The 17,627-nt window shown below is 41.6% G+C and overlaps 1 protein-coding gene across 2 annotated transcripts in view; it reads right to left on the reverse strand.

Moving 5' to 3' along the window:
- Positions 1–8,593, reverse strand: part of GTF2A1L (general transcription factor IIA subunit 1 like) — a 30,204-nt gene extending 21,611 nt beyond the window's left edge. Inside the window, exons 1-4 of one of the 2 annotated variants that reach the window (XM_089528967.1) lie at positions 8,496–8,593; positions 4,156–4,257; positions 2,502–2,625; positions 439–527 (exon numbers count right to left, since the gene is read on the reverse strand). In XM_089528967.1, the coding sequence (XP_089385093.1) occupies positions 439–527; positions 2,502–2,625; positions 4,156–4,257; positions 8,496–8,588 (408 nt within the window). In that variant the 5' untranslated portion in view covers positions 8,589–8,593. The remainder of the gene's footprint in view (positions 1–438; positions 528–2,501; positions 2,626–4,155; positions 4,258–8,495) is intronic. The other variant, XM_089528968.1, reaches the window with a different exon arrangement.
- Positions 8,594–17,627: the final 9,034 nt, after the last annotated feature.

A 17,627-nucleotide genomic window follows, 5' to 3' on the forward strand; every position in this document is an offset into this window, starting at 1 on the left:
TGAGATTGCAAAAACAGACACTGTGCTTTCCCTATCACACAGCTGGGCAAAAAACTGGCATATTAATACACATACAGTAAGTTGGACAATGTCAGTATTCAGCAAAAGGGTAGACCACGGAGCTGTGTTACGTATAGATTAATACGACACAACCACAATGTAGACCTCAGCCACAGTACCTAGGATTGCAGCCAAGGTAATGAAATAGGTCTCCAAATTCCAAATCAGTAATCAAATGTTCTAACCTGACCAGCCATCTCTATAATTATTGGTTTTGCTGTTATGAATATAGACTCCTTGATTATAATTAGTGTTTTGCCAAGGTATTTTTAATTGCTGAGGACTCTTGAACAGGTGACATTACATACCAAGGGAAAATCTAGATTTTGGCCATTTAAACAACACTCAAAATTGTAAGATTAGATCAAAGCTACCCACCAGTTCAGCTGCAGGCTCCACAGCAGATGATGATGTTGTCATTGCTGTTGAGGTAGTAAACTGTTGAATTCCTCTACCAGCCACAGCACCTGAAGAGATGTTGGTCAAAGAGAAGGTCAAAGGAAATCTTTTAAGAATTTTAAATTCTCTTGGGCATAGATTCCGCTATTGTACACATGTGTGTACAATTTAGCACAGACACACATCCATAAGCAAGATGGGCTCATATCACAGGCATGTGCTTTGCACTAAGTAAGGATAACAGGTTGCATTAAGTAAGGATAAATGTTCATTATTTTTGCTCCCTAAGTAAATATGAAGGTAGAATCCCCTCTTCTTACTTTTCAGCTTGTTTAATCTTTCATCCAGCCTGCACACCTAGGGCTTCCAGACCAAAACCGGAGACTTAAGGATGGCCCTTGGTGATGTCATTAACCATTATCCATTAAGTACCAACCACAAATGCTCACAGCTTCTCATTCAAACATATACAGAGGGAACATATTTCTTTGGAAATTAAGGCTGTTCCCAGGGAGAAAAACAGTAAGAAGAAGGAGTTCTTCCTTCATATTTACTGAGGGAGAAAAAATAATGAAAATTTGGGAATCACCAAATTTTAAATGCTCCTTGAACATTGCTGAATCTAGCTACATTATTACTCATTAATGGGCACAATTCTGTCTACCCAGCAGAATTATACTAGATTTTACTCAGGTTTCATTGCCCATCTGTGGTTAGATGAGGATACTGACAAGTTTATTAGATGTGTGTGAACGTGTGTCCTTCAAGTCGGCTGTTGACTTATGGGGACCCTGTGAATTCATAGGGTTTTCTTAGGAATACTCAAAGATGGTTTTGCTAGTTCCTTCCTCTGAAATATAGCCTACAGCATCTGATATTTGTTGGCAGTCCTCCATCCATATACTATCCAGGACAGACCCTGCTTAGCTTCCAAGACCAAACAGGTGATTTTAGCCCAAGCCAAATCCGTACCTCCTGTTCTCTGAAAATTATCAGTCCAGTACAGAATCTATAGCATGACCTATATATACTTCAGTTACTAAAAAGCCAGGGTGTGTGTGGCAATTTTCTGATCTTAGGACCTTCTAAGGGCCACATGAAATACTTAAAAATGATCGCAAAAAAAACCAAAAACAAAGCAGAAATGGCTTAAAGTCTTCTGGTTTTGAAAAAAATGATGTTTTTTAATGTTAGGCAGTGCAGAAGGGGAAGTACTGCAACCTTTTACAAAGGTGAATCTCTATTCCCTGGGGCTTCCATGAGAAGCAATTAGAGAGCCCAAATCGCACTCAGAACTTTTGTTCTTTGTTACAAGTTAATTCAATGCTAAAGCTGCAGCAATAGAAAAAGGGCAGAGTCTGGAGTGGTCAAAAGCTGCAAAAATAAACTTGGGAGCGATGTTTAGCCCATCCCTGCCTTAAACATAGTGCCATCCCTGGACTGAAGATTTTATAGAGACACAAAGAGGACAGAGAACCAGCATGGTGTAGTGAATTCAGTATTGGACTACGACTCTGGAGACCAGAATTCAATTCCCTGTTCGACCATGAAGCCCACGGGATGCCCTTGGGCAAATCACACTCTCTTGGTGTCAGGAAAAGGCAATAGCAAATTGCCTCTGAACAAATCTTGCCAAGAAAATCCCATGAGAGTATTGCCATAAGTCAGAAATGACTTGAAGGTACACAGCAACAACAAAAAGGACAGACAGAACTGCTCCAGTTTTGAAAAATTCATAAAAGAAAGCAATTTTCTTCCCCTCCTATCATACATCAGGCATTGCATTTGTCACCATAGTTCCACAAGAAACATAGGAAGCTGCTTTATAGCACATCCACCTGTTTGACCATTTAGCCTAGCACTGTCTTTCCTGGCAGTAGGTGTCCTAGATCTCAAAGCCAAGATGCTTCATCCCTATAACTTCCTCCTGGGAGATGCCAGGAACTAAATGTGTGAGCTTCTGAAAGTAAATTATGTTCTCTGTCTCTGGGCTGGGGTCCCTCCCCTTAATGCAACCACCCCAAGAGAAACCAGTCATCAACCTGTTGACGTCTGCAAGGTTTGGTGGAAATTGGGGGGCAGATGCAAAGTGAACTGTGGTGTAATGTGACTGTGTCGGAAGAAGCCTTCTGTCGCCTTCGACTGCATCACCTTACTTTCCCAGCGCTACAAGAAAAAGATGAAAGACATAAAAAGATGAGTATTCATTCTAAACCAATCCACTTTCCAGCAATAGCTTACAGACCTTCTTGGTTTTAAATACCATTAATGTGGGCTGTCACTGTAATAGTAAGGAGGCCAACCATGAAAGAAGAGCCACTGTTATTCAGGGAATAAGGAGAAGGTCTTAAAGTTTATTGAGAAGTATACATGAATGGAGAAACTTCACAACACTCCTCCACAAATAACACTGAGGCAAAAAGGTAAGGATGTTTTTAAAAGGAGATCAGATAACTAGAAGACAGCCTTAAGGGTTTGTAATAGGTGCTTTAGGGGAAACTATAGCAGAACTAGTGGCTGCACTATCTGCGTACAGCATTCCACTCGCTTCCACTATTCTTTAACAGTATATTTGTGCACAAATAAAATGAAGAAACCACAAGGATCATGTTCTCTATAAATATTCTATCCTTTCATATCTGTAGGAAACTAACAGGATTTCTTATACCTTCTGGACTTCCTACAGTTTAGGCAAATGGGAAACACTAGTAATGTAGTAATAACCATCTCCTTCTGGAAGATTGGGACTATCATTGGATTTTGGATTGTTTTAGATTTTGGAATATTTGAATATACATAATGTATGTGCAAATCTTGGAAATGAGACCCAAGTCTGAAAATTAAATTCATTTACGTTTCATATGCACCTTAGACACATAGCCTGAAGGTAATTTTATACACACACACTTTGTGCATGAAACAAAGTTTGTGTACACTGAACCTTCGGAAAGCAAAAGTATCACTATCTCAGCCAGCCATATGGATAATTGAGCCATGTGGACAGTTGAGATGAGACTTTAGATATAAAGGAAGGAAGGAAGGAAGGAAGGAAGGAAGGAAGGAAGGAAGGAAGGAAGAGCAATGACACAGAAACATATTCACAATGTAGAATAAAATGTTTGTGCAAATTAGATAATATAAATATACATTGGGGGGATTTTTCTCACCCGCTATTAATAGAATAGAGAACCAATGTGTTGTAGTGGTTTGAGTGCTACAGTCCAACTCTGGAAACCAGGGTTCAAATCCCTGCTCAGCTATGATAAGTCACTGAGTGACCTTAATCAAGTCACACTCTCTTAACCTCAGAAGGAGGCAAAGGTAAATCCCTCTCTGAACAAATCTGGCCAAGAAAACCCCTGATCGGTTCACCTTAAGGTCACTAAATCAGAAACAACTTGAAGGCACACAGCAACACTGATAGAATCGTTTCTCAGATTTTTGTAATGAATTCCTTTGACAGAATAATTTCTACAGTGTTTCCAACTCAAACCCCACTCTGTGACACAGAATAGTAGACTACATGAAGGACTGAGCCTTTTAATAAGTGGCAATGGAGTAAGCATACTGGATCATCAACTGAAGATGGTTCTAGAAATTACTAACTCCAGAATAGTGACAGTGGAGCAAAGAAAGAGAGAGAGATTGAAAGAGGAAGCAGAAAAGACCTCTAAAAATAAGAGCCAGTCAACAAACCCGCTTCAGCTCTTTCAGGACCTGTTCATCGACCCCTTCTTCCATGAAGACCTCCCGAACTCCTTCGATCACATCATCCATAACCGATTTGTAGAATTTGGACTATATAGGTGTGACATATCAATTGAGAAGAAAGAGTTAAGACCATTGTGCTGCCTCTTTGTGCTGCGATTCCAGGAGGGAACAGAAAGAATACTGGGCAAAGGATGGCATGTCCTAGGAATCTCATGGAGTTCAGTAACTCTGCTCTGAGACCTAGCAACTCCACTACAGGTTGAATGTCTCTTACCCAAAATGCTTGGGAACAGGACTGTTTTGGATTATTTATTTATTTATTTATTTATTTATTTATTTATTTATTTATTTATTTTAATGTCACAATACATAGTGAGATATCTTGGAGATGGGACCCAAGTCTAAACACAAAATTCACTTATGTTTCATACACACTTTGCACATATACCTTGAAGGTAATTTATAACCAATATTTTAAGTAACTTTGTGCATAAAACCAAGTTTGTGTACACTGAACCATCAGAAAGCAAATCACTATCTCAGCCACCTATGAAAAAAGTTTTGGTTTTTGGAATATTTTGGAATCCAGGTAAGGGAGACCTAACCTGTATTTAGTTAGGAAATTCAACCACAATCCTATATATGACTCAGAAGTATGTTCCACTGTGTTCAGTTGTTTTCTTTCCAAGTAAGTAAGCAGAGTTCACTCCCAGTACTGTAGAAACAAAATGCCCAATTCAGTTGGAGTTATCACCCTTGTTCAACCCTGGGTACTGAATACCAATCCAGGGAGACCAGGGTTCAAATCCTTGCTCAGCCCTGAAAACCTACCAAATGAACCTTGGGCAAGTCACACTCTCAGCCTCAAAGCAACGGCAAACCTCCTCTACACAAATCTTTCCAAGAAAACTCTGTGATAGGGTCGCCTTAGGGTCGCCAAATTCAGAAACAACATGAAGGCACAACAACAACAAAGCCTTGATGACACCTCAAAAAGTGAGTCACTAGATTTGCAAATGCAGTACAATCCTCATATCCATGGAGCCGATACCTACGGTTTCACTTATATCCAAAAAAGTATGCTCTCTCTTGGCATTTTCTAGGTCTTCCCACCCAAGCAATTCCATGGTATTCTTCCAGAAGAGGTTGAACATAGAATCACACTGGAAGACCTTGAAATGTCTAGAGGTGTTCTCTCTAGGAACTGCAAGGTCCTTCAGCATGACCCTATGGTCAACATCCACCAGAAGTCATTCATTTCAATAGAGTTCATTCTTTTCCATGCTTTCACATTTCAGTGACAAGTCCATATATGAATAAAATGCTTGTAAATTTAAAGCTTCAAAATCTTCTAAGCACACATGTTGTTTTTTAAAATATAAAATTAACATAAACTAGGCCATATTTTCAGAGAATGACCTTAAGACTCACCCACTTAACCAAGAAGTAAGCCCCATTGCAGTCAGTTGGAACTTGCTTCGGAGTAAACTGTGAGTTAGATTGCACTGAAAATTAATTTAACCATGACATCAGCTGTCCACAAAACAATCTAATAATGGCAACTTTCCAGCTAATCTCCAGATCTGAATTTTAAGAAAAGCCTATTTGCATATTTGGAAACACTGACTAATTAAAAGGAGGCACTAAATTAAACGAGAGAGACACACAAAGCTAGCCGACTGAAGCAGGATGACCTCTTGCATGAATGAGCTTTGTGCTGTTTCTTTTTAGGTTTTGTTGTTGTTGTTGTTGTTGTTGTTGTTTTTGAGGGGGGGAGGGGGAATTCATTTCAAATGTCACTTTCTAATTTGCTACCTGGAATGTTGTCAGTTTGTAACTCCCATCAGCACCACACAGCATAGCCAACAGTGTGGAATGTTGGGAATTGAAGTATAACAGCATCTGCATACCCTTCCAGATATCACACATAGCCAAGCAAATACAGAGTGTGGTCAAGATGGTAAATGTTATTAATGAGGAAGAACGGACCAGCTGGGAGAAGCTTCAGCAGCTTCCTTTGCCACACCGCAGAAATAATTCACTTTGACACGATTTTAACTACCATGGTTCAATGCTATGGAATTGTGAAAACTGTAGTTTGTTGTGGCAAACTGGTGTCTTTTTTATAGTTTGTTGTGGCACCAGAGCTCTCTGAAAAAGAAGGATAAATGCCTCACAAAACGACAATTTCCATAGCACTGAGCCATAGCAGTAAAAGTGGTGGTAAACTGAATTATATCAGCAGTGCAGATGCAGCTTGAGTGCAAACTAGTTTTGCACTTTGAACTCAGTTTGCACCAACTGAATTACACTGAGGACAATGGTGGGAGGAGGAGAGAAACACTGGGACATTTTAAAAACAGTTGGAAAATTGGGATTGCAGAAGATTAATTGGGACTATCTCTGCAAAATCCAGACAGTTGGAGAGTATGTATCTGGAAAGCTGCAGTTTGCCCATCCTTAGTCTTAAGGGCCAAACACCAGATTCAGCCAGGCCAGAGCTAGGAAATGTTACTTTTTGGACTACAACTCACACAGGGTGACAGATGTCATAACCACGAAGGAAGACAATGCATCGCAAAATGTAGGGCATTCAAGAAAAATGTACGACATTACCAAATAAAAGGTAAAAATATTAATATAAATGCAAATCAGTGCTTCTTAGTCCTGGCCAAAATTGAGGACATTTTGAAATTCCTACTGGACAGAAGGTTCAAATGTAAGATGTGTCCTGGAAAAGGAGGACATTTGGTCATGGTGAACTCACAAAACCCACAGTCAGCAAAGGGAGGTCTGGAAAGTATAGTCCCCCGCCCCTCAAAAAAATTCCTCATGGTCTGGGCCCTATAACCAGTAGCTGCCCTAATGCAAGCCATTTTCTGTCAGCTTGTAGCTCCCAGTCCCACCTTACAGGATTTTTATTAACAATGAATAAAATAACATGTTAAATGCAAAGAGCTTTTAAACACTCCAACTTAGTATTGTTCCTCAGTGTTGGCTTTTGTTGGGATGCACATGGGTTTTAAAAAAGGTGCCTATGCAATTTGACAGTTGATCTAAATTAGTAAAAGAATAAAATTGGCCACATGGCCTACTAATTCAAAGAGAGAGAAATCCTCTTTCCCACCTCACACCACGTCTTAATCAAATGTTATTTCGTTAATTAAACATAGTCAGTAGAGACCTCTCCCACCTGTATCAATGCAAGGCAAATTAAATGCCCCATCCCATCTGCTGTAGTGGCTCACCAGTCCATCTGCTGAGCCAGTACAACCAATTGTATCTGTTTCTGATTACCTGCAGGTAAACCAGACTTTAGCCCTGTGCAGACAGGCCAAAATAAAGCTGCTTCGGGTCACTTTGGAGGTATGCTGTTTAAATGATGTATGTGTCCTAAGAGTCTGGAAGTCATGCCAAAGCCACGCTCCAGTCCCATTATCCTGGGAAAATGGCGAGATCATGGTGAATATTTTCACATGACGTTGCAATTAAAGCGGATTTATCCCAGGATTAACCAACAACAAATCCTGTGAATCCTATTACCTGGTTATTTCCAGAATATGTACTCTTTAATCACAGCTAAATAGCCGCCGAATCGCCAGCCTCCATCAGCTCAGGTCCAAGCCGCATTCTGCCAGCACTTTTTAGAAATTAGAAAGCTTTCAATTGTGCTGGTGGAGCACGACTTGGGCCCGGCTGGGACATGGGCTGATGGCAGCCGGCAATTCGGCAGCAATTTAGTTACGATTAAAGAGTACATATCCCACCTCTATCCCACGTCCCAGTGCAGGAGCAGCTCCTCAGTACATACAGCCAGGTGTAATGACTACATTTATCTCTAGGTTACTCCTACCACTACTATGATGTAGTGGTTTGAACATTGGACTACAACTTGGAGACCAGGTTTTGATTCCCAGCTCAGCCATGAAAACCAATAGGTGACCTTGGGCAAGTTACACTCTCTCAGCCTCAGGGGAAGGCAATTGCAAACCTCCTCTGAACAAATCTTGCCAAGAAAACCTCATGATAGAATACTTCTCCATAGGAAATCATAGAGTAATACTTGCTCAAGTATAGAGAAACCATACATACCCATAGAGAATTATTGGGGTACACATTGGGGAATCATTGGGTAAGTATTCCCCAGTGATTCCCTATGGGCAAAGCATGGCTTCTCAATGGGCAAGTACTGTCATTTGTTTTAGGAGGTGCCCTACAAGAGCTCTCTTCCAGGGAAGTTTGCCAGCATCCCTTAATAACCTCCCAAAAGCTGGGCTGTAAACCTCTTCCTCCTGCTGCTCCAAGATCTCCCCTTTCAGCCTCACCACTGGGTTGCCATGAGCCATGGCTTCTCGCTGCCTCCTCTCCCCCTCTTTCTCTCCTGTGGCTACTGGGCTGGACTCTGAGGCGACCTCCATCAAAGGGCTTCAGCCACTGAAGAAGAAGAAGAAGAAGAAGACGAGCTCAACGCCTGCTCTCTCCTTTGCTCGCGCGCGCCCCCTGGCGGTTTCTCACGCAATTACCGAACGGTCCTCTCTTTGGCTTCCATCACCTTCGTTCTCACCTGGCCCTTAAGGAGATGCAGGTGGATTGCACTTCCCAGCAGCCCCAGCAGAGCAAGCCAATGGGAGGAATACTGGAAGTTTTTTAAGGGGTATATAGTAAAAAAAAAAAAAAAGGGGGGGGGGTTATAGTAATTTTTTTATTGCTTTCAATGCATTTCAATGCATTCCATCAGGACTAGCCTGGAAGAAAGAAGAGCCCTCCCTCCAATCCATCTGCCTTGGTCCAGGCCTCAGAGGGAGAGAAGAACCACTGGACCTCATCCCCTTTCCCTCCACCATTCCCTTCTCCTTTTGTTTCGTGTCTTTTAGATTGTAAGCCTGAGGGCAGGGAACTGTCTGATGAAAAACAATAATTGTAAGCCACCCTGAGAGCCATTAGGGCTGAAGGGCGGGATATAAATACCTAAATAAATAAATAAATTTGAGTATTTTTTCATTGCTTTTTTATTATTAGATGTTGAAGTTTGTTTTGTTGAAATAAATAAATGATATGAAACAACCCACAACTTTTACGCACCTACATCTCTGCACACTGCACACTACACACTACCTAGAGTACCATACTACATATAATAACAAATACTGTGCAACATCATATATGATATTCTATGATGTTTATTATATGGCGTTAGGTTATGTTTCTTATTATATGTAGTCTAGGGAGTGTTTAGTGTGCAATGTGCAGATGGAGATGTGGAAATATGGCAGGTTGTTTTATGTTATTTAGTCTCAATAAAAATGTTTCCAAAAAAAGGAGGTATATAGTATTTTTTTTAATTGCTTTTCATGCATTTGAGTATTTTTAATTGACTCTTTTAGCATTGTATGTTGAAGTTTGTTTTGTTGAAAGTTACAGTGTATGATGTTTGTTATATGCTGTTAGATTATGTTTGTTATTATATGTAGTATGGCTGTCTAGGTAGTGTTTAGTGTGCTATGTGCAGATACAGACGTGGAAATGTGGGTTGTTTTGTATTATTTAGTCTCATTAAAAATATTTCCCAAAAGCGGGGGGGAGAGTATTTTTTTTAATTGCTTTTAATGCATTTGAGGTTTTTAAATTGTTTTAATATATGAGCTTGGGCAAGTCACATGCTCTCAGCGTTAAGGGAAGAAGGCAATGGCAAACCTCCTTTGAGCAAATTGGCCAAGAAAACTCCAGGATAGGTTCACCTTTGTTGTTGTTGTTGTTGTTGTTGTCAAGTCACCTTTGACATTTTGGACCCTAAGGCCAAATTGACTCTATCATGTTTTTTTAAAAACCTTACCATGGGATTTTCTTGTCAAGATGAGTTCAGAGGACGTTTGCCATGGCCTTCCCCTGAGGCTGAGAGAGTGTGTCTTGCCCAAGGTCAGCCAGTGGGTTTACATGGCTGACCCAAGATTTGAACTCTGGTCTCCAGAGTCATAGTCCAGCACTCAAAGCACTACACCTTGCTGGGTTTACTCCCTAATAAATGCAGAGGGAGAACAGCCTTGTTTAGGATACCAGTGTGGGTAGGGAGGATAGGCAATAACTGAGGTGGGCAGTGAAAGCATGGCTTCTTTCTAGCTTTCTTTTCTTGTCCCTTTAACACAGTTATAGTGCCTACCCTTTTAACACAGCCTGACCCAGGAGCTGCACAGGTGGATCTGTGTTCCAATCCAAGCATCACGTGCAAAAATTCAATCATGTCTTGGTAGTATTAAAGGCCCAGAGGGAGGGCCAGTAAAGGGTCCACTACTACTACCATATCAATAAAACCAGCAAAATATATGTCTCACCTCCAGGGGCATGAAATCTTAAAGACGGGAGGCATAATAGTTTAAAAGGAAAGGGGACTGAAAGATGTTCATTGCCCAAGTGTTGATCTAAGGAAAAGGTACTGCTATTATCATCATTATTATCATCTTTATCATTTATATCCTGCCTTTTCCCCAATAGTGGGACTCACAGGCTGCAGCCACACACAAAATTAATGTAGTTTTTTATTATTATTATTATTATTATTATTATTATTATTTATATTCCACCTTTTCCTCGAGGGAAAAGTTTGACATTTCTTGAACTGCCATGGCTCCATACTATGGAATCCTGGGATTTGTAGTTTGTTGTGGCACCCAAGCTCTCTGACAGAGAAGGCTAAATAGCTCACAAAACAACAAATCCTAGAATCCCATATCATGGAGCCATGGCAGTTAAAACAATGTCAAGTTGTATTAATTCTGCAGGGTAGAAGCGGCCAAGGTGGCTAACAATGTTTTAAACCATATAGGTTAAACACGCTACAAAAGTTGATTGAAAGAATAAAATGTACAATTAAACGAGCATATATTGAAACAATTAAAAATACAAAAATGCATTAAAACAATAAAAGATTAATTGCAAATGGACCTCTGACTTTGCAAGTGTAACTCCTCTTGCCCTCAGCATCTTTATCTTCCACTGGCAGGCTAAGACTTTCCTGTTCAGACAGGTGTTTAAAACATAAAGTTTTTAAAAAAATACATCCTGGGGGGTTTTTTCAGTGGTTTTAAGTGCTTTTATCTTTGTTTTAATTGCATTCTATTTTTAAACAAATGATCTGTTTTAATATTGCAGTAGTTTATTTCCTTTTTAATTCTCATTTTGGCCAAAAACACATTGCAAAAATAATCCAGTTTGAGACCTTCTTTAACTGCCCTGGTTCAATGCTAGGGAATTCTGGGAACTGTAGTTTTGTCAGACATTTCATCTTCTCTGTCAGAGAGTTCTGGTGCCACAATAAACTACCATTCCCAGGATTCCCTAGCACTGAGCCAGGGCAGATAAATGAGTCTCGAACTGGATTATTTCTGCAGTGTGTTTTGGACCTTTTGTGGGTTTTTAATTGTACTGTGTTTTTAGACTGTAAAATGGGGTACAAATAAATATAATAACAACAATAATAAATCTCAGCAGCTGGTCTCCTTCAGTAAGGGGATATTTTCTCCATCCAGGCTCTTCTCCACTCTGGGACCACAACAAACTACAATTCCCAGAATTCCATAGCATTGAGCCAAGGCAGTTAAAGCACTGTCCAACCAGATTATTTCTGCAGTGTGGATGCAGCAAAAGTTAAAAATGAGTGGTTCAACAGTGTATCTAAGAAGTCTTATGTCAGTGGGGCACTGAAACAACTCCTGGTAAGCTATCCAAGGTGCTGGATCTATCGGAAGATACCTAGAATCATAGAGTTGGCAGACCCCACAAGGGCCATCCAGTCCAACCCCCCTGCCATGCAGGAACTCACAGTCAAAGTATCCCTGACAGTGACAGATGGCCATCCAGCCTCTGTTTAAAAACCTCCAAAGAAGGAGACTATTATTATTATTATTATTATTATTATTATTATTATTAACCTTTATTTATGAAGCTCTGTAAATTTACACAGCGCTGTACATACAATCTTTTTAATTAGACGGTTCCCTGCCCTCGGGCTTACAATCTAAAAAGACACGACACAAAAGGAGAAGGGAGTGGTGGAGGGAAAGGGGATGAGGTCCAGCAGTTCCTCTCTACCTCTGAAGCCTGGACCAAGGCAGATGGACTGGAGGGAGGGCTTGGCTTCATAATGGATGGTTAATCTTCTTCCAGGGAAAATACATACTCTCAAGTAGGATAATACATATACAGTACATAGCAATACAGGAAATGGTTCGATAAACAGGCACCAAAAGAACATCAAATAGTAAGCGACAATTATGCAATGCCTGGGAAGGCTTCTCTGAACAGGATGGTTTTCAACTCTATTTTGAAGCTGGTTAAAGAAGTGATGGCTCTTGCTTGTGGGGGAAGAAGGTTCCAGGAGTGAGGGGCAGCAAGTGAAAAGGGGCGAATCTGGGATGGGGCAGAGGAAATCCTGGGCTGAGACAGCAGACCTTGACTACCAGAACGGAGGGCCCTAGTGGCAAGGTGAGGAGAAAGAAGGTCTGATAAGTAAGGAGGGGCCAGCCCATGGAGGGCTTTAAATGTTGACAGCAAGAGCTTATACTGAATATGGAAAGGGAGGGGGAGCCAGTGAAGGGATGCCAAGACAGGAGATATGGTCAGAGCGCTGGGCAGTAGTGATAATGTGTGCAGCTGAATGCTGGACAGAGGTTAAACGACGGAAGTGAGAAAGAGGAAGCCCAGCCAGGAGGATGTTACAGAAATCAAGTTGTGAGACCACTAGGGCATGGATCATGGCAGTAGAGTCGGAGAGAAATGGTCGGATTTTGGCAATGTTGTATAAAAAGAATCTACAAGCCTTGGCTGTGGCCTGGATCTGAGGGATACACGACAGAGAAGAATCAAAGATAAAACCAAGACTGTGGGCTTGCTGGACTGGTTGAATAGAAATGTTGTCCACAGAGACAGAAAAGGAGTGTTGAAGGGTGGACTTAGGTGGAAAGACAAGAAGCTCTGTCTTGGACATGTTGAGCTTCAAACGCCGATGGCGCATCCACTGCGAGACAGCTGTGAGACAAGACGAGACTTGCTGTTCAAGCCTTGGAGAAAGGTCGGGGGTGGAAAGATACAACTGGGTGTCATCGGCATACAGATGGTAGGAAAAACCAAAAGAGCTAATGAGTTTACCTAAGGACAGTGTGTAGAGAGAAAACAGAAGGTGACCCAGAACAGAACCCTGGGGAACTCCAACAGATAAGGGAACAGGAGAAGAAGTCTGACCTCCTGCAACTACTGCAAAAGATCTGCCAGACAAGTAAGATCTAAACCAGTTGAGAACAGAGTCTGAGAACCCAAGGTCAGAGAGTATGTCAACTAGGAGACAGTGATCAACAGTGTCAAAGGCTGCAGACAGATCAAGAAGGATGAGAACAGAGTAAAGGCCATTAGCCTTGGCCCGTAAAAGGTCATTCGAGATCTTAGTGAGAACTGTCTGTAGAATACCTTGGGCGGAAACCAGACTGAAAGGGATCGAGGATGGAGTTGGCTTCAAGAAACTCAAGACAGTGAGAATAAACAACCCGTTCCAAAACCTTAGAAAGAAAGGGAAGAAGAGAAATCGGACAATAGCTAGACAAAGAGGAGGGGTCAAGAGAAGGTTTTTTCAGAATAGGGGAAATGAGAGCATGTTTGAAGTCCGACGTGAAGGAGCCTGTAGAGAGAGAGAGATTGAAGATATGGAGAATCGAGGGCAGAAGGGAGGGAGCTATAGAGATTAGAAGACGAGTAGGAATTGGGTCAAGAAAGCAGGTTGCAGGTTTGGAAGAGTTCAGAAGTGTAGAGAGTTCATCCAAAGAGGCAGGAGGAAACACAGAAAATTTGTTAGGTGAGGGAAATAGAAGATTAAGAGCAGAAGAAGAATCAGGAGGGACTATCTCAGAGCGAATAGTGGTAATCATAGAGATGAAATAATTAGCAAAGTCATTAGGAGAGAATGATGAAGAGACAGGAGGAGAGGGAGGTTTAAGCAAAGTGTTGAAGGTGGAGAACAAACGCTGCGGATGCCTCTCATTGGTGGAGATCAATGATTTGTAATAATTTTGTTTTGCCATAGAGAGGGCACATGAGGAGGACGAAAGAACAAATTTGAAGTGGATAAAATCAGCCCACTGTTTGGACTTTCTCCAAAGATGTTCAGCCGCTCTAGAGCAAGACCGGAGAAACTTAATGATGGGGGTAAGCCAAGGCTGAGGCCTAGTCTTAGAGGAAGAAGTGCGTACAGAGACAGGGGCAAAATGGTCAAGAGTCGAGGAAAGAGTGGAGTTAAATAAAGACATTGCTGAATCAGCAGAATCCCTGAGATTTAGGGAAGAGAGAGATGAATCCAGGGTCTGACCAAGATGGTTAGAGTCAACAGATTGAAGATCACGAAAATGGTGTTGAACAGTATGACGAGGAGGAGGAGTATAAGTAAGAGCAAAGGAGATTAAATGATGATCAGATAGTGGAAAGTCAAGTGCCAGGTAGTCAGAAATGGCACAGTTTGCAGCAAGAACTAGGTCAAGACAGTGACCGAGAGAAGGAGTTGAAGAGTTGGAATGTGGCTGGAGGCCAAAAGAAGCCAAGAGAGAGTTAAAGCGAGATGTTGTAGGGTTATTGGAATCGTCAACATGGATATTAAAGTCACCTAGGATCAAAGCGGGGACTGAATCTGAAAGGAAGAATGTCAGCCATGATTCAAAGTCTGAGAGGAACTGGGTGGCAGAGCCAGGAGGGCGATAGATAACTGCAACCCGGAGCTGTAGAGGAGAAAAGAGTCTAATAGGATGAAACTCAAAAGAAGAGAAATGATAGCTGGGGGGGGGGAGACAGAACTTGATACTGGCAGGAGTTAGATAGCAAGATACCAACCCTTCCTCCTCGACCCTCAGGGCCTTGAGACTACCACACTCAAAGGGAGTGTGTTCCACTATTGAACAGTTCTTACCATCTTGTACCTCATTTAAAGTTCAGAGCAGTTTTGCCACCACATGGACATGAAAGTTGCCAGCCATCATTGCACTTTCTTCTTTATTTCAAGGTTGCCAGGTCAGGGTTATCAGGCCTTGAAATTTCAGGCTCAGATCCTGAGACCTAGGGATGACCCCTTGTGATATCGCAGAAGAGAGGCACTGTTGATATTGCAAGAGTCTGCCCTGCTGATGCCATTAAGGATGAGACCCTAAGCATCAACCACAGTCGCACAGAGGATGCCATTCAAACAGAAAACGCCATGTCTAGCAAATGAGGGAAATGTATGTTCACATACCTTGCAAGACAGTGCTCTCGCCCTGAGATTCTTCCCCTTTGCCCTGAGGACTGGAGAAGAAGGTCCAGACCCTGAGAATCAAGGCTACCCTTTGAAATCTGGTCACCCTATCTTCTTTCTGCTGCTCTATTTTTATTGTTCTGTGTTCGGGGTTTTTTTTAATAAGAATATTTCTTGTAAACAACAAACCATGACAATAAACCTTTGGGGAAGGATGTCAATCCTGCACTTATTGTTGTTGTTGTTATTATTATTTTATATCCTGCCTTTCTCCCAATATAGGGACTCAAAGCAGCTAACAGAAAATTAAAAAGCAATACAATTTAAAAATAGTACATCATTAAAATGTTTAATTTAAAAAACAATTAAATAACTTTAAAACTATTATATTGCCCTGTCTTTTATATAAAAAGGGTCTTTTAAATTCATAACAGATTCCCTATTACAATACGCACATATACACTACTGAGCTTGCTACAACTATCATACATTCAACATTTCACAGTTGTGTGGCCACACATCCTCAGAGTGTAGTCAAGATGGTAGAAGGTACTGTATTAACAGGGAGGTGCATGCAAGCTAGGAGAGGCTGCTAAAGTTTGCTTTTGCCTGATCCTACTGCAAAAGACAAGATGCTAACTTCTCCTCTCCCAACTTCTGATTAATTGACTACTTTTGCATTTTGAATTCACTTTGCAGCAACTGAAGTAAGCTGAGGACAATGGGGGAAATTGAGAGGAAGAGAGAGAGACTGGGCTATTTTTAAAGCAATGAAGAAGTGGGTCGACAGAAGGTTAATTGGGACTGTCCCTGGCAAATTGGGCAGTTGGAACATATAAGTTATACAAGTTTCAACCAGGATTGATCTGAAAACGTTTGCAGGCATTTGAACCTTTAAATATATATATATATATATATAGAGAGAGAGAGAGAGAGAGAGAGAGAGAGAGAGTGTTCTATATATATGGCCTAAAACCAAGGTAGAACACTGATCTATCTAGGACTGCATCTGCACTGCAGAATTAATGCTGTTTGACACTGCTTTAACTCTCAAGGCTCCATCCTATAGAATCTTGAGGTTTGCAGTTTGTTGTGGCACCAGAGCTCTCTGACAGAGAAGGGTAAATAGCGCACAAAACTACAAATCCCAGAATACCATAGCACTGAGCCATGACACTTAAAGTGCAATGTAGATGAGGCCTCAGTTGGTTTTACCTACACTGTGACAACAGCTTACTAGCATTTTAGGCAAGGCTGTTTCCCAAGCCAACATAGAGATTCCAGCAACTGGATCCTGGGACTCTCCAAAGATGTCCAGCCCTTCCCAAAATGTCTGTTTTACACCTTGGGCATGAAATGTTCCTGCAGCTACTAAGACATAAAAAATTGATAGCATTCATCCATTTTTTTAAAAAAGTAATAAACAGTGGAGATATAAAGCCAACTCAATCAATACTAAATAAATAAGGGAGAAAGCTAAAAATTCACAGTGGCTTAAAAGGTCAGTAGATTCAAATTGCAAGGAAGAAGATTGCAACTAAACTTCCAGACATTACCAGCCAAAGGTGGTGGACTCTCCTTTGTCAGAGGTTTCTAAACAGAGGTTGTGTCACCGGAGTATATCACACGGAGCTTTTTGGAAATTTTCCGGCTCAGTTCCGACATGACTGCACTTCCAACGATGCACATTCATGTCGTAACGCGAATGTGATATCAGACGCCATTCCTTTCTATGGGAGCTCCTTGCAAGGTGCTTCCGCAGTGATTCCAAAGTGACCCCTCATTTTGGTAAAACCGAAAAAAGGTGACTTCACAGAATTCGCTTCCAGGCTCACTTCAGTTGCACTGTGAATTGGTCTGGTGTGGAAAACGACTCCGATGTCACCCCCCTTGGCCCCCTGCATCCTGCTCCGTCATTCCCCTCCTCCTCCTTCATGCCATCTTACCCCCTCTGCCACCCTGCAACCCATCCCATCATTCCCATCATCTCCTGCCTTCTCCTGCATCCCGATCCTGGCCCCAGAGACCCCCAGCGAGCTATCCCATCATCCCTTGCCTTCTCCTGCATCTCGATCCTGGCCCCAGCGACCCCCAGTGAGCTATCCCATCATCCCCTGACTGCTTCTTCACCCCATGAAGGATGACAGCTAAGGAGGGGGCAGGGAAGGAGGGCAGCGTCCAGAGCCCCACTGAGCAT

This window comes from Sceloporus occidentalis, unplaced genomic scaffold, assembly GCF_023333645.1.
Source record: "Sceloporus occidentalis isolate IW3139 unplaced genomic scaffold, rSceOcc1.0.p SCAF_6, whole genome shotgun sequence".
NCBI classification, from domain to species: Eukaryota; Metazoa; Chordata; class Lepidosauria; order Squamata; family Phrynosomatidae; genus Sceloporus; species Sceloporus occidentalis.